Source organism: Salmo trutta, chromosome 11 (genome assembly GCF_901001165.1).
Source record: "Salmo trutta chromosome 11, fSalTru1.1, whole genome shotgun sequence".
Lineage (NCBI taxonomy): Eukaryota > Metazoa > Chordata > Actinopteri > Salmoniformes > Salmonidae > Salmo > Salmo trutta.
In genome coordinates this window covers 13,298,689-13,319,680 of record NC_042967.1, presented here as the reverse complement: position 1 = coordinate 13,319,680, position 20,992 = coordinate 13,298,689, and the positions used below count along the sequence as shown (strand labels likewise).

Below are 20,992 nucleotides of genomic sequence, written 5' to 3'. Positions count from 1 at the left end.
TGACAGGTCACAGAGAGGCTGCTAGGACACCAGATCCTTCTTCCCTGGAGCTCTGAGGACACCATGGTAATCCTTCACATCCATCCTCCAAGCCGGTCAGAGCCTGGCTTCTAGCAGATACTAGGCTACCTACCTACCGCTGGGCAGAGGAATGATCAAAGAGACAATAGTATTATCATAAAGTGTCCGTTACACCAGCCCAGGGCGCAGTAGGCATCAACCTCTGTGTAAATAATATTTTTTTTAAACCCGTGGGAATTGCCCTCATTGTACAGCGCCAGTGTAAAGGACAGTCTGTACATAGTGGGGAGAAAACTGCTTCTATGCTGCAGTCCATAGCCACAAACCTATGTTTGTTGTTAGGAAAGAATGCCTAGATTCTTATTCAAATCCGTCCCAGTCCCCCCTGATTATTCCATCCACTTCAATCTTTCCTTGATCGTTTACATCTGTCTGTTCCGGAGGAGTGAGCCCCAGCCTCCAGAGTCTCTCTGTTCGCAGGTTGGCAGTCGTTTGCTCCTGTCTGCGCCTGGAGGAAGACTGCCCCCTGAATGCAGATGGATTCATTAGGCTTGAGTAACACCCTTCATCACGCTGTCTGTCTCTCTCACACACACACACACACACACACACTGTACAGCTCTAGGGAACAGTCAGTCCTAGCTTCATCTCTGGACACACACACACACAGCGTACACTAGGCTTCAGTGTAAACACCCTGATGCGGTTTCTCAGTGGAAAGATTAACTCAAATGCTGTCGTATCATGTTCAGCCATTTTAGCCCAAACACAGACCAGTCCACATGTGTTTACCATTTAGAGACATTTCTTTAATGTAAGCACAGGACATGGACACGGTCTTTGATGGGGTCGGAGGGGGATTTTCTATTTCTCGAGACTTCGATTGATGTTTTTTCTGTCCGTCAGAGCGGTGGTCCATCCCCACATTTTCATCTAACACACAAGCGCCTCTATATTTGAAATGGTGTTTAATTGCAGTCCAAACCCAGCTCCACTAGACAACATCTGCAAATGATGACTAATTACATAACAATGGAATCATTATGAATGGTTAGCAGTATAGAGCGTTGTCGTAGCGACATGACAGTCACATTCCGATGTGTGTTGTTTCTATGAATAAAGACAACCAAGTCTTATTGTTAGAAATGGTAGTGTAGGAATTGTTGTGGTGACAGACCTATGCAGCCTGTTGTTGGTGTTGCTGGTGTACAGAACCATGTCTTAGAATGATGAATGGTTAGTGTAAAGCATTGTCGTGGTAACTTGTCGTGTGTAGCACCAGACAGAGACCTGGGGCTCTATTCAATCCGTATCGCGGAAATTCAGCACTAAAGCCCAATTTGAAATTGAAAGGCTAATGTTCCCAAGTTGGCGGAGACGGTAAACGCTACGTATGTCGGCTCAATCGCAAATTACCTTTCCATTTCTATCTGGAAATCTGCAATGCTTCAGTGATAAGGTTTGAAAATAACCCCGAGGTGGTGGTGGTTTTGTTGTGGGTTCTGCTGGTGTTGTATTTGGGCATGTTGTCTACTCTGATCAGAGAGAGTGGGATGCGTGACACTGAATGAAATGTCACCTGGGCCCTCCCACCACGCTAACGCTGGGCTCTTTCTCTCTCTGTGTGTGTATGTATATATATATATATAGTGTGGCCGCTGGTCATGGTCTGCCGATCCACAAAGCCTCTCCCTCCCTGCTGTGTTGGCTCTCTTTGTCTCCCCACAGTCCCCCCTGCTCACACACACACCATCCCCACCTCCCTCTTTCATACACACAAACCCTCCACACACACATAACTCCCTCACACACACTGCCCTCCTCCTTCCATGACACACACACACACTCCTCCCGCCCGGGTCGCTCCGACTCGGCTGGCTGCTCTGCCGTCTCTCTCACATGACAGATGAGTGTGTGTGAAGCATTTCATTCAGGCTCACAGCTCAGTTTCAAGACTGCTGTAAAACGATCCAAGGACCCACAGTCACTAGTAGGGACGGAGTGGACTGGAGAGAGTAGAGAGGATTGTGTGTGTGTGTGTGTGTGTGTGTGTGTGTGTGCGTGCGTGCGTGTGCGTGTGTGTGATTTGTGCTTTTTGTTGTTTGTGTGCTCACCCTCTAAGCAACCGCCTCATTACACCATAGCATCTCTCTCTGCTCTAGCAGTAGAACCCTAGTGGCTGGGGGACATGTTATATTATAAGGAGTGTAGGATGGAGCGTAGGGTTAATCTATCTATAGGGTGTCTTCATATGGACGATAAGACACTGATTGGCTAGTTTTTATGGTGTCTCACTACCAGTTTCAGTGGGGTCTAGTCATTCTACAAAACCTAGTAGACAGATCATGGTGGTAGAATGGGGTCTAGTCATTCTACAGAACCTAGTAGGCAGATCATGGTGGTAGAATGGGGTCTAGTCATTCTACTGAACCTAGTAGGCAGATCATGGTGGTAGAATGGGGTCTAGTCATTCTACTGAACCTAGTAGGCAGATCATGGTGGTAGAATGGGGTCTAGTCATTCTACTGAACCTAGTAGGCAGATCATGGTGGTAGAGTGGGGTCTAGTCATTCTACTGAACCTAGTAGGCAGATCATGGTGGTAGAGTGGGGTCTAGTCATTCTACCGAACCTAGTAGGCAGATCATGGTGGTAGAATGGGGTCTAGTCATTCTACCGAACCTAGTAGGCAGATCATTGTGGTAGAGTGGGGTATAGTCATTCTACAGAACCTAGTAGGCAGATCATAGTGGTAAATAGTATGACGGGGCCTCTCAGGTGGTCAGCTAGTGTGAGTCTCCCCCTTTATTAAAGCACCTGAGAAAAACTCATTCTCATCCACACACTAATGTTCTCTTCCTCTCTTTCACACACAGACCTGTGTTTGCTGTGTGTAATTTGCTCGCCCGCCTGCCTGCTGCCTATGGGCCTGTGGACAATGATCTACATATGGAGAGGGAGAGAGAGAAGGAGCCTTCCTTGGCGCCCAGTAATTGGACTTTAGAAGCCGATTGGGGGAACTTGGTTGACCTCTAGTAATGGATTTGAGTGAATAATTATTTGTAGTTATGGTTGGAAGATGATATCGGAGCGGGAGAGAAGGATGAATCCCACTGTGTAAGTCACCACTGCTGTAAAAGAGAGGGATGGAGAGAGAGACGTTGCTGCCAGCTCTCAATTAATGAAATCCAGCTGCTTAGGCTCCCCGCGCACTGCCTGATAAAAAAAAACCACCCTGGCTAGTCTGGTCAGGAAAAAGGGTCCTCTCACGCTGCCCCTTTCCAGCCAAAACTCCAAACTACCGACCCATCACCCACCTCGATTGCGTTGTTAAAATCTTAAAATCCACTCCAGACTCCAGGTAAAATACATGATAGGGAGGGTCCATTCTTTTTTAAAAGCCGGTGGTGCTTAGCGTTTGCGCGTGTGTGTTAGCTTATCTTAGCATAGCCAGCAGCCGCCATGATAATATAACCTAATGAAAGCGATTCTCAAGATGGCAGCCAGTGCCAGTCTGCGCCACCTCAGGACACAGAAGGCAATCACTCTTAATCCACAGTCTAATTGGCCTGGCTGTGCCTCCTCTGGGCCTAAGTGAATTCAGCTGTTCGATTACTGCGGGCCAATAATCGGTCTCTACTCCTCTGACAATGTCTGGAATAACACCTGAGCGACTGAGATGTCTTGTTTAAACAAAAGGAGGTCCGACGAGACCCGGCAGACACAGTGCATCTTTCAGAAGGTGGATGGACGTCTTGGACCCGGTCTCCTCCCTCTGGTGTGTATCTGTTAGCACTCAGTGTTCTCTGGCAGAGACAGAGACATCAACCCAGGCAGAGAGGTCCTGGCTTGGCAACTCTCCGCCTCCCCTCTGCCTCTCCCCCTCCCCTGTGCCTCTCCCCTTTCTTCTCTCTCCCCCCCTCTCTGCCTCTCCCCTCCCATCTCTTCTCTCTCTGCCTCAGCTCTCTGCCTTGGGAGGCTGTGTCCTAGATCAGTGATATGTAGGGTGAAAATTAAGCTACTAGCTCTCCCTTATTATCTCTGGCTGTAGTCTCTCACTAGCCCTCATCCCCCTCTCCTCTCTATACCCCTCTCTCTCTCTACCCGTCCCTCACTCCCCCTCTCTCTTCCTATCTCTCACTCCTGTCCCTTCTCTCTCCTCTCAATTCAATTCAAGGGGCTTTATTGGCATGGGAAACATATGTTAACATTTCCAAAGCAAGTGAGTTAGATAATAAACAAAAGTGAATATCCCCTGTTCTCTGTCTCTCTCCACCCGTCCATCTCTCCTGGTCCTACTGCCCGCTTGCCAGTCTCTATTATCAGTGTCTTTCCAGTGGTCTCTCCAGGCTGGGCAACCAGGGGTCTCTCCAGGCTGGGCAACCAGTGGTCTCTCCATGCTGGGCAACCAGTGGTCTCTCCATACTGGGCAACCAGTGGTCTCTCCAGGCTGGGCAACCAGTGGTCTCTCCAGGCTGGGCAACCAGTGGTCTCTCCATGCTGGGCAACCAGTGGTCTCTCCATACTGGGCAACCAGTGGTCTCTCCAGGCTGGGCAACCAGTGGTCTCTCCAGGCTGGGCAACCAGTGGTCTCTCCAGGCTGGGCAACCAGTGGTCTCTCCAGGCTGGGCAACCAGTGGTCTCTCCAGGCTGGGCAACCAGTGGTCTCTCCAGGCTGGGCAACCAGTGGTCTCTCCAGGCTGGGCAACCAGTGGTCTCTCCAGGCTGGGCAACCAGTGGTCTCTCCATGCTGGGAAACCAGTGGTCTCTCCAGGCTGGGCAACCAGTGGTCTCTCCAGGCTGGGCAACCAGTGGTCTCTCCATGCTGGGCAACCAGTGGTCTCTCCAGGCTGGGCAACCAGTGGTCTCTCCAGGCTGGGCAACCAGTGGTCTCTCCATGCTGGGCAACCAGTGGTCTCTCCATGCTGGGCAACCAGTGGTCTCTCCATGCTGGGCAACCAGTGGTCTCTCCATGCTGGGCAACCAGTGGTCTCTCCATGCTGGGCAACCAGTGGTCTCTCCATGCTGGGCAAGCAGTGGTCTCTCCATGCTGGGCAAGCAGTGGTCTCTCCAGGCTGGGCAAGCAGTGGTCTCTCCATGCTGGGCAAGCAGTGGTCTCTCCAGGCTGGGCAACCAGTGGTCTCTCCAGGCTGGGCAAGCAGTGGTCTCTCCATGCTGGGCAAGCAGTGGTCTCTCCATGCTGGGCAAGCAGTGGTCTCTCCAGGCTGGGCAACCAGTGGTCTCTCCAGGCTGGGCAACCAGTGGTCTCTCCAGGCTGGGCAAGCAGTGGTCTCTCCATGCTGGGCAAGCAGTGGTCTCTCCAGGCGGGGCAACCAGTGGTCTCTCCATGCTGGGCAACCAGTGGTCTCTCCAGGCTGGGCAACCAGTGGTCTCTCCAGGCTGGGCAACCAGTGGTCTCTCCAGGCTGGGCAACCAGTGGTCTCTCCATGCTGGGCAACCAGTGGTCTCTCCAGGCTGGGCAACCAGTGGTCTCTCCAGGCTGGGCAACCAGTGGTCTCTCCAGGCTGGGCAACCAGTGGTCTCTCCAGGCTGGGCAACCAGTGGTCTCTCCATGCTGGGCAACCAGTGGTCTCTCCATGCTGGGCAACCAGTGGTCTCTCCATGCTGGGCAACCAGTGGTCTCTCCATGCTGGGCAACCAGTGGTCTCTCCATGCTGGGCAAGCAGTGGTCTCTCCATGCTGGGCAACCAGTGGTCTCTCCAGGCTGGGCAAGCAGTGGTCTCTCCATGCTGGGCAAGCAGTGGTCTCTCCAGGCTGGGCAACCAGTGGTCTCTCCAGGCTGGGCAAGCAGTGGTCTCTCCATGCTGGGCAAGCAGTGGTCTCTCCAGGCTGGGCAACCAGTGGTCTCTCCAGGCTGGGCAACCAGTGGTCTCTCCAGGCTGGGCAAGCAGTGGTCTCTCCATGCTGGGCAAGCAGTGGTCTCTCCAGGCGGGGCAACCAGTGGTCTCTCCAGGCTGGGAAACCAGTGGTCTCTCCATGCTGGGCAAGCAGTGGTCTCTCCAGGCTGGGCAAGCAGTGGTCTCTCCATGCTGGGCAACCAGTGGTCTCTCCATGCTGGGCAAGCAGTGGTCTCTCCAGGCTGGGCAACCAGTGGTCTCTCCATGCTGGGCAACCAGTGGTCTCTCCATGCTGGGCAACCAGTGGTCTCTCCAGGCTGGGCAACCAGTGGTCTCTCCATGCTGGGCAACCAGTGGTCTCTCCATGCTGGGCAACCAGTGGTCTCTCCATGCTGGGCAACCAGTGGTCTCTCCATGCTGGGCTCCAGACAGACCATGTTTTGACAGGCAGTGCTGGACTACACTCCTTCAGTCCTCCCTGGCTGCATACAGAGGTCAGCCTGTCACACCTGTCCACAGCTACACACACACACACTCTCTCTCTGCTGTGTAGGGAAAACTACCAGACAGCTGCCTGCACGCCACAATCCCAGACTGCGCTAAATTGATTCATGTAGAGAAGCAGAAGAAGAACGGTACAATCTTGTATTTTATTCCACTGTACTTTGAGCCCAGTGTCTTTTATGATGGAGGAATTAATGCTACAGCACTTAAAGCCTTGGCAACCAGTGAAAAGTGTTCTAGACCGCGTCCCAAATGTCACCCTATTCCCTACATAGTGTACTACTTTTGACCAGGGGCTCTGGATCAAAAGTAGTGCACTATATAGGGAATATGGTGCCATTTGGGACGTAATCTAGTTTTTACTTTCTGGAGCGGAGGAGGTTTATATTGGATAGTTGCTATTAACTACCGATAGACTGCACTCTGCCTTGCCCTCTCCTTGGCCATATGTTAATGACCACTCAGTGCTGCTGCCCTGAGGTAACCCTGCCCGCTGCTGGACTGGGTCAGCCAAGCACCAGACCCTCCAAACGACTAGGCTACCACTCAAACCTGGTTAAAATAACTACACACGCTTGTTTGCCTGGATTTTTGATTAACATAATCTGAAAATTGGGCTATATGAAATGATAAAAAAATATTTGTATTCCTAAAAATGCACCTTTTTAATATGCGATATGAAGGGGTGTGTTTTGAATTGGTTCACTAATGGCCGGTAATGGATACAGCCCATTCTCCACCCTGCCCTAAGCCTACCAGGGTCGTATTCATCAGGGTATACCGTATCAAAACGTTTTACTACAGAAAATAGAAACTAGTGCTTCCTATTGGACATGGTTCAACTGGTCCATCCCTGTTTCAGTCCATATTTGTTCCGTTTGATGCCTAATGAACATGACACTGTTCTGCCCACTACGGTAACAAGATGGCAGCTGAGCTCTGCTCCCTGGTAGTTGATCACTGGCCGTTTTACTGCCCTGGCATGTTCCTGGCTCCTCTCTCTGCTCCGGGGGCAAAGCGGACACGGCCCACAGTAAAAGGCCTGTGAGGCGGGCAGGAAGCTGTGGCCGTGGCTGGCGAAGCTGGCTTCATCACGTCACGTTGACATGTCAGGGAGCCGTGCCAGGGCAGTGGGCACCGCCACTTCCCGCTCTCCCCGGACAAGTTGCGTGGGAGCAGGTAGAGCGGGCGACGGGGCGAGTTAGCGCCTGGTGGCAGATGGGCAGGGTAACCGGTGCCAGCCACACTGGACCACTGGTCTGGCAACTGGACACAGACTGACTGGACAGCCGGACGTGGCGTTTTTCTGGCACGAGGATATGGGCCAGGTGTCTCCCTCCAGCAGCAAGCTGTGTGTGTGTCAGAGAGAAGGAGAGGAATGTGCTAGTATGCATCATTTAACATGACCACCTAAATGAATCCATGCTAGGCAGTGTGTGTGTTTATGAGAGAGGGAGAGAGATTGCCCATTTTATACTGAAAACCGAAGCCAACTTTACTGTACAGGCAGGACATTAATCTTAGGGAAACAAAATAAATCAAGATTGGTTTAGAAAAGAGCTGTCAGTCTAATTGTTGTGATAACCATTCCTGGGGTACTCTCAGGGCGTCTGTTGAAAGTCAGTGCCATGGAATGCATGCTCATCAACATCCAAACATGCTATGGCCCTGAGAACTGACTGAGAGAGCGCTCTTGTGTGGTGGAGGAAGGTCTCCCGAAAGGATGGCCTTTTCAGATCGTACATGCCCTACTTTCATGTTCATGTCGATTTCATGTTGGACTGCAGTGAGAAACGAATGAGATTTGAGTTTTGAAGTCCAGCCATTCCTGCTATTGACCTCTTTTATGTTTCCAATAGAAGTGATTATCGTTGTTTCTCGCAATTAGCCTAAATCACACCCAAAAGCAGAATGCAGGCTTCTTACTGAAATGAAAGAGCATGGCTGGCATTTGCAGATTACAGAAATCCCTCTAAAAATCCGTATTTATCTGTTATACAACAGAGATATTGAGAATGGAAAGAGCCCAGTTTGAAAAAATGACTTTGCCCTTCAGCTTGTGTGTCCCTTCACCAATGAGGGTTAAATGACTCTCTGGGCACCTTGGCAACCATCGCTGTGCTGCTCCTGGGTCGCTACCTACATCTGGACTGGCTGAACTCAAGACTGTAGAGCTCTCTGCCAATCTGTCTGTTTTGGTAAAGAAACGGATGTGTTATCTGACATTGGTACATGATATTTTCAGAACAAATGCTGGTATAATCATGTTCTGTTACTGTAGTCATGGTGATATGTGACGTGTGTGTGAGTGTAATTGAGAATCTTATTAACCAAGATATGTAAACCTTTGAGGCAAAGACAGTACACTATGAAGATAGGCAGAAACTGCTTCTCCAATAGAAATCCCAGATATGAAGTTGTTTTTTATGAAAATGAACACGTCAGTTTGTCACTTTCACAAGGTTGGAGTAATAACATGCTTGACTAGAGCAGGGGTAATAACTGACCAATGCAGGGTTGACGCTTCAGGCTTTCCCAAACTTGGTCCTGGGGACCCCCCTGGGGTCACGTTTTGGTTTTTGCCCTAAAACTACACAGCTGATTCAAATGATCAAAGCTTGATGATGAGTTGGTTATTTGAATCAGCTGTGTAGTTCTAGGGCAAAAACCAAAACGTGACCCCACCGAGATTGGGAAACCCTGGACTAGGGGAGGGTTGAGGAGGAGGAGGGTTGATACTTGACTAGGGGAGGTCTGAGGAGGAATGAGGAAGTTCCTAATATGTATTCCGTACAGTAAGCTTGTATTCAGGTTGACGTTTCCAACTGGGCACAGACGTCAATTCAACGTCAATTTCACGTTGGTTCAACAATTTCATTGAAATGATGTGGAAACAACGTTGATTCACCCAGTGTTATTGTCCTGAGTCTTGCCTGGAGGCAGAACTTAGATAGCCAAAACTGGGTTCATTGTAAAAATACATGAAAAGTGCTTTTTTTGTCTTAATGTAAGGTTAGAGTTTGGCATTTGGGTTAGCAGTGTGGTTAAGGTTAGGGTTTGGCATTAGGGTTAGCAGTGTGGTTAAGGTTAGGGTTTGGCATTAGGGTTAGCAGTGTGGTTAAGGTTAGAGTTTGGCATTAGGGTTAGCAGTGTGGTTAAGGTTAGGTTTATATTGTGGCTGTGCCAGCTAGTGACCACTTTGCATAACTGCCTCCAGAACAACGTTAACTTGCCTTGTAAGCTACTGTATAATGATCCGGATGGTGGACATGAAATACTAATTGATGATATCTCCACACTCCACAGCAGTCTTATATGATATACAAGTCATTTATTCCAAGATGGGAATACATGATGTCCGACTTGCCCAAAAACGTGTTTTATCGTGTAGTAGTAGCCACGTACAACGACTAGACCAGACATCTGGATGGATGCGATCCAAGTTAATTTGTTTGAACCGCTCTCCTCTTAAATGAGAATTGATGGTAGGATTCCCAATGTCTTGATTGGAAGACAAACGAGTATGGGGCGGTCCCGTAATTGATTGAAGACCGCAATTTGATTAGGCTAATTGAAATGCATTGTAGAAATCGTTAGCTGCTCAAGTACATGGAATCATTTAAAACACTACTAACCAGGCAGTGATCAGGTCTCCCCACAAGTAGGAAGGATTCTATTAAAGATGGTGGTTTCTGTTTCTAAACATGTCTGTTCAACGCAGTAGTGGTGCGTGGGTAAAATCACTGGGGAAGCCAATCCAGAAGAAAAAGCCACATTACAACCTGTGTGTTGTGGTAATTGTGTTTGCTTCAACTTCAACATCACCTCTGCTTAGTCTAATACAATGACAACTAAAAGATACCAAAAACAATTTAGTCCAATCAACGTAAGCTAAATATAGTGTGGTTGTTCGTGGTTGTGATTTGTGCGTGTTGGTGCAAGTAGAAAAACAACATTCTGTCAATGACGTAGGCTCTCAATGCGATTTGACAGGAGAGACGACAAATCCAAACGGGCTTTTTTTTTGGTGTGCCAAGACCATTCACAGTTGAGCTCACTCAGTTTAGCTCAATGCTGATTGGCTATTATTTGATGCTTTTTTTTTAATCAAGGGAGGCCAAATGCTCGCTGGCTTCCCATGCATTCAACGCTATGGGCGGCACGATGTCATACTCTTCTGGACCAGACAGCATCAGATAGATGGGCGCTGTTTCGCTTGCTCGAATGCTTTCTCCGGTTAGATACATTCAGCCTCTTGCGAAGTGAAGGACAATTCTGAAACATTATTTTGTGTTTGTTACTTAGAAATGTTTTGGGAAAGACTGGCTTCCTTTCGCATCCATGAATACACACCACTGGTTCAATGTCACATTGGATATTGTGGTGGATTTGAAAACAACAATGATACCCTTATGTTTCTCTGTGTGGTTTCCTCAGTAAACAACCACTGTACCTGGTTTTACTGTATTTCCAAACCAAGAATAAAGTACAACTGTCTCCAGATCAGTTTTTCACCTGGCCAGCTGGAGCAGATCGTTGTGGGTGAGACTGGGGTCAGTGTTACACTTCATTACTTCACCAGGGGAATGAGGAGCAGGATTAGCTCGTCTCTGACCTTGGATCTTAAAAAGAAGCCAGACGCACAAAAACCTGCCAGCCTCAGATCTCTACAGACCTGAATCATTGAAATCATTGCTGGTCTTGTAATAGACAGAAATGGTGAGGAATATAAATATAAAGCAGTAATAGATCTAAAGATAGAATAGAGTAGAATGGCATAATTAGAAGAGATACATTTTAGATTGCATTTGATGGCAACTGATTGATGCTGGCAAGATGCTGTAAATTACATTTTAAAAGACTGTGCACATACTATCATGTTCTAAATGTCAACAAAAGCAAAACAGAAGATGATGCCAGTATCACTGAGCGTGATGTCCAATAGAAACATGAAAAGACCTATTCATGCCATTGTGTTATGACCGAAGAGCTCATATCCATAGAAACCAAGTAACCTATGGCTGGTCAGTGTCCCGTAGTGCCATGGTAACAGTCTAGCCCTGACAACAGTCGTGAGATTGACTGGGTCTCCATTTCAGATGACTCTTCCTAGCTAAGTGGTATGACCCCCCCCCCCCCCCCCCCCCCCCATCTGTTTCACCAAGTTACAGTATATCCCTCCCCCTTGTATACAGTACAGTAAACATGCCTTCCTTGTCCAATCAAAATCACCCAGCTTATGTTTGGGGTTGTGTAGGGATGCAGTGTGTGTGTGGCTATACGATCCATCCCCCCTATAATGTTTCGGGGCGGCCTCAAGTCTGGATAAGCCAGAGCCCGGTGGCTTCTTGGTAATTCCTCATCCTCGGTGGCGATGGTACCCCCTGTGGAGCTTCCTGAATCAGATTGTCGCGGACCCCCCCTGCCCCTGCCGAGCGATGTCTCACCCCTGCGATTAGGAGCTCACACCACATGGGGTGGTTGGCTAGTGATGGTGACGTCTAGCCCTGGTTGGTGGGATTAGCTGCAGAAGGACCAGCAAGTAAATGCATGTCCTCTCTGTTGCCTATTCTGGACGGGCAAATTAGTGATACACCACAGGAGACTGCAGGGCTCCCACATGGAACCCTATTCTCTATTAAAGTACACTACTTTAGACCAGGATCCATAGAGCTCTGGTCAAAAGTAGTGCACTTGGGACCTAGCCCAGACTATAGATCATCCCCCTATCCCTTTTTTATTTGGCTAGATCCCAGCTCTTGATTGGATAAGATGTGTTTTTCCTCACCTGAGGTGGAAGCTGTCCAGTCGTAATACAACGTGATTATCAACGAATGGATAAGGTTGTAGCACATTGGATTTCATTGAACTCGATCTGAAATGACATTAACTTTATAAAATAAGTTTGGTACTAGTAATTTCTGAAAAGTTGCATTAGTGCTGGTATACCCCATGCTAAATCAATTCCAGAGTTAGTTTCCCCCTTATGTTTCTCTGCAATAACAATCCTCTCTTCTCCTAGTACCACAGCCTCTCTGTTGCAGGCCTTCTCTTTGTCTCTCTGGTTACGTACAAAATGGCAACCCTATCTCCTTCATAGTGCACACTACTTTTGACCAAAGCCCTATGGACCCTGGTCAAAAGTAGTGCACTATATAGGGAATAGGGTGCCATTTTGGACACAGCCTCTGTTTGCCCCCCTCGGTTTGTTTTCTCTATGGAGGGGAGAGAGGATCTGTCTTTATTTAGCTCTGCCTCAGCTCCTTCTTCTTCACATGCTAAGACCTCAAACCCACCATGGACAGACAGTGGTGAAGAGAGGGAGCCTGGGAAGTATTGATGCTTCAGGGCAGACATGGAGAGTAGAGGGAGGAGGGAAAGGGGGAATAAGAGGGAGGTGGAGAGAGATGGAGGGAGAGTGAGATGGAGGGAGAGAAAAGGGGCGGAGGGGAGGAGTGAGAGAAGAGGGTAGGGGAGAAGTGAGCGGTAGAAATAAAGGGGAAGAAGAGAGAGAGAAAGGAGTGGAGGGAGAGAGAGAAAGAGGTAGATAGAGAGAATCACCGTACTACAGAGAAAGAGGAAAAGAGGGAGAAGTGGAAAGACGGAGAGAGGCAGGCCGCTGGGTGGCAGCTCCCTCCTGCCGACACACACTTCTGTCTAAGCAGCTTTCCTCTCAGGGCGGGGTCAGCCCAGGTCACAGTGGGATTACACTTTTGGCAAACAAGAGGGAGCTCCTCTCGCTCTCCCTCTCCGTCTCTTTCCGTCTCTTTCTCCTTCCCTCTGCCTGCAAAGCTGCGCCGCTGCGACTCCCCCGTGACTCGAACCAGCTGTAATAAAGCTAAGGCAGCCTGAACCTACAAACAAAAAGCTAACACGCTATCGATCGGTGCCGGCCAACTTCCGCAAGGTGGTGTCGAAAGGTCTTCGCTGTGCAGACAGCTTGAGCCCAGGGGTGGAGGGATATTATTAGAAATATATATACACCTGTTGTGTGAGGAGAAATTCTCAATTTTGGACAATAGCATTGTATAGTAATTAAGGTGCTATAGGCATGAGCTAAATATGAATGGAAGTCAATCTTTAAACGTCTATATACCCTCAAATCAATACATGTCCTGCCGTGTGTGTGCGCACGCGCGCGCGCTCCACTAGTGTGTATGTAAGTTGTGTCTCCATCTCCACTTCCTAATCAACACTTCCACTCATAGGGAGGTCAGCTGAGCAGGCCCCTAGTGACCCTGGCACTGCTTTGAACTTAATTAAGCAGCTTTAAACACACTGGAGAGAAGACTCATTAATACCACGCTATGGCAAACGGCCAGACCAGATCTAGACGCCAACATTTGAACTACATAGAGAGGAGTTTCAGACTTGAACACGGGTGAACTCTGTAAAGGTTAAGATCCAGGGCAGTGAGATGACCATTTGATCAAGCGTCGCCGGAGCTCCATACTTTACTCTGAGCAACACTGAAATCCTGTGGATGAGGTACTGTATATACAGATCATTGGCTCATATGAACAGATAACATTACTGCATAATACACACTGACTTTCAACTGAAATAGTGCATATCATATAAACAGCCACATGTAACTGTCAATACTTAAGGGGTGGGGGGGGGGGAATCTCTCTCACCCCTTCAAAGTATTGGCTGTTTATATGATAGACATGTCGATTCAAACTGAAATAGTGCATAAGTGTTTATTTCCCTTTTGTTTATTATCTACTTCATGTAAACATATGTTTCCCATGCCAATAAAGCCATTGAATTGAGGGGGGAGAGAGAGGGGGAAGAGAGAAGGGGGATAGACAGAGGGAGAGGGGAAAGAGAGAAGGGGGATAGACAGAGGGAGAGAGTGTGTTTGGATACTGACTGTTGGCCTGTTAAAGGAGAACTTTAGACCAAGGTGTTCTATAGGCGATAGACAGAGAGAGAGGGGAAAGAGAGAAGGGGATAGACAGAGACAGAGGGGAAAGGGAGAAGGGGATAGACAGAGAGAGAGAGTGTGTGTTTGGGATACTGACTGTAGGCCTGTTAAAGGAGAACTTTAGACCAAGGTGTTCTATAGCTCGGGGCCTAACGGTGATAAATGAGTCCCTTAATTTCTGCAAACACTTTATCTCTGCTTCATCTGTTTTCATTAGGCTGGCCCCAACCTCTGGCTGGGTGAGAACGTGCTGCTGCTGTCTGCTGCTTCCATTACAGCACTGTGGATACGCCCCAAATTGTACCCTATTCCCAATGTAGCGCACTACTTTTGACCAGGGCCGCAAGGCAGGTTGGTTGTTTGGCAACAAAACCGAGGCGTGCGCAACTATGGGGCAAAACAGACGGGGCTGGCTTAGATTGTTGATAACATGTAAACTATACTTAGTCTCTGTTTATTGAAATCATAAATACATTTTCACAATGAGCACTTGTCTCTCAAATACATTGTTACTGTTGGTGGTTAGCTAGCTAGCTAATTTTAGCCATATTAGCATAGACGTGAAATGAGTCAAAACACCTCAAAACATGGTATCAAGAACAGCTGAAATGAGCCACTTGCGATTCACTACATGGCAGCTTCTTGTTACTGTAGCTAGCTATCTGGCTATCCAGAATCATAACAATTCACGGCCTTCTGCGCCATTGAAGCGCGTGCATCGTTTTCGTCGTCGTCAGTTAACCCTGTTGGGCCCTGGTCAAAAGTAGTTCACTTTATAGGGAACAGGGGTCAAAAGTAGTGCACTATATGGGGAATAGAGTGCCATTTCAGACACACCCTATAAAACGTATAGAGAGCTGCGTCGCATCAGAAAGAGTCCTCCGCCGTCTCTCATAAGGCCTGAGTGTTGGCCGGTTAGATTGCTTTGAGGTATTCCATAATTAGATTTTTGGGATGATCGATTGCTGCTCTTTTCTTTACCGGTGTAAACGTCTCCACCCGTGTAGCAGCTATACCTGGAGAGAGGCAGTTTCAACTATATACAATCAAGACAACATGACATTGAAAATCACATTATAGAATCGAATGAAAAACCAGACCTGAGGTGGAATATCTGTTGTAAGCTTTACTTTCAAATCCTGTTACATTTAGATCTGGCAACTTTTGAACATAAAATAATGCCAAAACAAAGAAAAAACGAATACAAAAACCAAAAAAGTACAAATGATCTATTTACCAGTTATTGTCACAACAACCCTGTACAGCCTTAACAATGACCTAATCAAAAAGCTTTATACAGCACATACCAATTTTTACTGAGTGCCAAAAAGATGAACGAAAACACACAAAAAAGAAGATAGTTGAGTCTTGTCGAGTCATAAAATAGAGAGAGAGAGATGTCATGCATACTCCGAAGTGCTCAGAAAGGTAGTCACCCGACATATTAAAAAAAAAATCACCTTCTGCTGCTTCTTTACAATTAGGCAAAAAATAATAAGCAAACAATAAGTGCTTAAAAATACTGGGTTTGGAAAGGACAGAGAAGCGATCCCTGTCGGCCTTTTCTTCTCCTTAGACACACCAACCAGAACAAGGGGCCGTTTTAGAAGAAGAAAGAACTGCAGCCATTCTCGATTACATAATGATTATGCGGTAGCTATATATATATAAAAAAAGGCATACAGTCAGTCGTAAAAAGACGGGCACATTCTTTTTTTGTTCCTCTTATTTTTTGTTTTTAGATTTGGACCCTGAAAATCAGTTTGACTCATTCTCAGTGGTCTCAGGCGGTTCCCTTCCACCAAGTGGCACTAGAGTATTACATATTAGAGGATAGATAAGGAGCTGGAGCTGACCTAGGAGTGTGTGTGGCAGGGGTGGGGGCTCCTTGTACTCCTATAATGTAGCAGCGACCAGCGGACAGCATGCTGAACATTGCTATGTTGTCAAAGGGAACTAAAAGAAAACCAACCACGGGGGAGAGATTTAACTGTTACACCCCTCCGTTACCAGGAAGTGACGGATTTAATCCTAGCATCACAACCTCGTTTTTAAGTTTCATTTGGTCTTAACAATGCATTGTTCTCTCAATTGTTTTGTTGTCATTACAAAGAAATAAAAAAAATATATATAAAAAAATAAAATCACAAGAAAATGAAAAGTACAAGAAACGAGCAAAACAATTAAGGTAGAAAAAAAAATCCCTTTACAAATAAGAAACCATTTTGGCTTAAAGACCACTTGGGAATGCGAGCACGGTCAATTAAATGGGTAATGCTTTTGAATAAAAAAAACGAAATGCCTTTATTATGCTGCCTGGTCTCATGTACACTCTCCATGTTGAGCATCTCCATCTGTACAGATAAATACATTTTTCATGTTCAAAAAGTGCAGCACTGTGCAAAATTAGCTTTAACAATTTAGCCTGGGTCCTTTGGGTCTCCCAGCGTAATATAGTTCAACCTCCACTGTCTAATTCATGCAATTTGTGTTCATCTGCGCTCTGCAATTTTACAGAGGTAAAAACCCTCCGCACTAAACCAGAAAATGTCTACACAACAAAAATCAGGAAATCCCGGTTTTGATTCAGATCGTTCACAGCAAACATCTTAAAAAGGTAATAAGTCTGTTTCCGGTGATATCCTATCGGACCGACAGCTCAAACGTTTGCACTATAACAATATGAACTAGCTAAGTGCTTTTGGTTTAGAAATGGGACTAAGCTAAATGCAATTACAACTGAGAGATGGAGCGAAGGGGGAATAGAAAGCAGTACCATGTCTTCTCACTGAGATAGAAGCTACACCACCAAAACCAAACCAATGGCTGCTTCCTCGTCGACAACATTGGACCTATCGGAGCCTTCATCAAAATGGCTTCATAATAGCGATGCACGTTAGTAGAAAACGCTCATCGTCCTACGTTTAAAAGGCTCAGTAAAAAAGAGAAAGAGAGAGGGGGAAAAAACGAATGAACAACCTAAAAAGACACAGAAGGCCACCGACCTACAAAACCAACCCCTTGCTTTCTGTCATATAGGCAACGGTACCCAACAGTTCCTGCCTGCAACTACACCGCACATCTGTATCACATTCGCATCACGTACATCAACAAAGGAAAATACATTCATTCAAGTCATTTTGGAACAGTTTCTTTCTGTTTTTTCTTTTACACAAAATTACAAAAGAGCTCCAAAAAGCACCACTGAATCGGCCTGTGGTGACCGGAGCTGTTGGGGGTTTTAACACCCCGTTAGCTGGTCACCTCAACAAAACAGTTATCTCTTACAGCTTATCTAACGTAACGGTGCGCCAGTCCATACATAGTTCTACACATGATGCTGGACCGAACAACACCTGGGTCCTATTCATTAGGGCGCAACGTAGCATAACGACAAGTTCTGGTGATTCGGTCCTTTTTCTTCCGTTTGGTGCCTAATGAATAGGACCCTGGTCTCAGGGGTTACAGGTGTCCTCATGGAACCTTTGATGTGGGCTGGTGGGGTAAAACGAATCTGGTCCCAGATCTGTTTGTGGTATCTTGCCAATTCCTACGGTCATTGTCACGACAGCACAAATAGACCTGGGACTAGGCTACGGTTACACAAGGGCTAAGTTGGGGAAAGCAAAGACTATAGCATGAGGCTATAATGTGTGTTACATTGATTTGAAAAGCGTTTGAATTGGCAAAGAGCCTTGAGTAGAGAATGTCACTTGTTCTGTCCACCCCACCGCACAACGTCAAACAACGTACAAGATGCCACCTGTGTGTATAGGTTGCCAAGACGACCGCCACCCGAGACAAAGGTGAGTTCAGTCAGCGTTTGATGCATATGGTTTCACCATTACACAAAACCAAACAGATAAAGTCAAAGCTTAGTTGTGGGGGAGATTGAAGGCTACAAAACTATGTACAGTACACATTAGTTAAATAATTCATTAAGTGCGTGGTTTGAGGCGTTGCTTTGGAAACGAGACTTTTGAGAAAAAGTTCCGTTTCATTGGTTCTTGTTCGCGGCGCATCACAATTTAACAACCTGGGGATTGGTTCATCATACCCTATTAAATGACGTGCATCAAAGCTAGCGGAAACAAAGAGGCAGACATGCTATTCTGATGCGTAGTAGCCAAAAGACAAAAATGCACTAAAAATGTCAGAGCACTTGTTTTGTTTCTTCTTCTTTTTCAACTTTTCTAACAAATACAAAAAAAAAACAAGGATCCGTTTTACAGGTAATGCAGTTGGGTCCTGGTCATTCAAAAGTCCAGAAAACAAACATTAGAAAATAAAAAGTAGAGAGAGAGAGTAATATTTCAATCGATATAACAGATAAGAAAAGCAGCTTTTGATATAAATGCATTTTTTAGCACATACAGCCTTCTCTCTGATAAATTCTATTTTTTTTATTGTCTACAATAACTACTTGTCTGTCTCTGTCCAGCTTATTCAGCTGGCTTGATTGGAACGTTTTCCCCATCGCAGTGGATAACGATCATTCAGACCACTGTCCAGGGAGAGAGGGATGGGGAGAAAGGGGAAAGAGAGGGAGGGGGAAGAGATAGGGATGAGAAGCAGGAGAGGAGAACCGTCACACAGTCTTGGCTCTCTCCGTTAGTCCTAGTCCTAGGTAAGCCAGGAAGGAGTGTTTGAGTGAGGTGGGCGAGGAAGAGGGGGAGGAGGCGGTGGAGGAGAGGAAAAGGGGGGAGGAGGAGGGCGGCCTCTGGAGTCTGGAGAGGGGCGAGTGGAATGTGGAGCGGTGGCGGTGGGTGAACAGGGTTGTGAGGGGGATCAGGTGCGCCCGCTCGCAGTTTCCCAACTGCTCGTAGACGTGGCGTGGGGAGGGGAAGAAGAGGGAGGGGCCTCCGCCATTGGTTGTGGTCGCTGTCAGGTAACGCTGGGCTGGGGGCGGGAGTTCCTGTTGACGGTGGTGTTGTTTCCCTGTGATGAGTGACAGGGCGACAGACTGCAGGGCCTGGGAGGCAGAGAGAATCATGAGGGGGCTGCTGCTGCCGCTCCCCCCGCTACTCCCATCCCCACCTCCACCTACCCCCAGGAGGAAGGGCTCCCCGCCCCGCAGAGACCCCACCAGAGAGCCTCCTAGCTGGGCCTGGAACTCCTCCTCGCCGGCCTCCTCCCCTTCCCCTCCACCCTGGTGCTTCTTGAGGTGGCGGCTGAAGATGAAGGGGTGGGTGGTGGTGAAGGGGCACTCCGTGCAGCCGAAGGTCTGGCGCGGGGCGTGCTTCAGCTTCTTGTGCAGGTTCAGGTTGTCCTTGCGCTTGCAGCTGTAGCCGCAGCGGTCGCAGTGGAAGGGCCGCTCGCCCGTGTGCACGCGCACGTGCTCGATCAGCTTGTTGGCCGTCTTGGACAGGTAGCCGCACTGCTCGCACTTGTAGTGGTTGCCGAGGCGATGCTCGCGGACGTGCCTCTCCAGCGCGGGCTGGTCGCGCCACACCGACTGGCAGATGCGACACTTGTACTCCATCTTGTAATGGGTCTTCAGGTGGCACTCCATGGCTGCCGGTCGATTGGTGGAATAAATGCAGACGGGGCACCTGGGAAACAGGAAGGAGGAAGTGGAAGGGGGCAGGACATGGGAAATACACACACAATAGCGAGGGGAGGTTTAACAAAGAGAAGACTTAAATACACGATGACCAAAACACACACCTTAAGACTTCAACACAAGGGAGGATGAAGAGGTGGAAAGGTGAAGGAGGAAAGGTGTGTGTGATGTGTCCTGAATATTATACCCTAAAGGAATGATTGGTATGTGTGTGTGTGTGTGTGTGTGGTGGAAAGTGTGTGTGTATTATTGAAATTTGAAAGCGTGTAGGGTGGGTTGGGGTTGAAAGTGTGTTTGGAGTGGGTTGGTGGTAGGTGGGTGGGGCATGTAGAACTGGGCACAGACAGGTTGTGGAAAGAGAACAGGATTGGACGAAATTAGGAATGTAAGGATAACTGAAATAAATGGAAATGTGGCACTTACATTTAAATAGCACCATTCATCTGCTCTGGGCCCCAAAGCGCTTCACAAACCCTGCAGAACAGAATCACCTCAGAATACAACCAGCCACGTGGTGAAGACCCTACACACACCTTCTCTCTCCCATACATACACTCCTGAATGAACACTTCTGAGTACACTAAGGATGCACTGGTAAAGGGAGGCCCTTCTCTGTCCTAGACACGCCTCAGTACACACTCCCAGAGTGCACAGTCTTTAGTACACTCTCCTCTTTGGTACACACTACAGCCTCGGCTACAACTTCTCGTCCGTCTTTTGCCCAGCTTATTCAGCTGGCTTGATTTGAAAGTGTTCTCCATTGCAGTGGATGACCATCACTCCCGTCACCCCACCGTCCACTGCTGAGCACACACTACTTAGTACACTTTCCTGTCTGGACACACTGCTCTAGAGTCTAGACTAGAGATACCCTCTTGAACTGGACTGAGGGGGCAGCTGTGTTTTGGCTACCTGCTTTTAATTCTGACCTCTCAAACCTTAACCGCACAGCTAATGTGGACTGTCTGTCTGGTTTTAAAGTCAGGATAGAGGATGGATTTTTAACAGACATTAAAACACTCAACTACTATAATGACTGAACTAATTGCACCCTTGAACATTTGAAATGTGAAATAATAAATTCCCATGTACCTAAAATTGACTAATACTGTTAGCA

General features: G+C 47.6%; 1 protein-coding gene across 1 annotated transcript in view; it reads right to left on the bottom strand.

Moving 5' to 3' along the window:
• Window positions 1-15,418: 15,418 nt before the first annotated feature.
• LOC115202237 (zinc finger protein 827-like) overlaps window positions 15,419-20,992 on the bottom strand; it is a 111,469-nt gene continuing 105,895 nt past the window's right edge. The window contains 1 exon segment of the mRNA XM_029766225.1: window positions 15,419-19,864. Coding sequence (XP_029622085.1) covers window positions 18,901-19,864 — 964 coding nt within the window. The 3' untranslated portion in view covers window positions 15,419-18,900.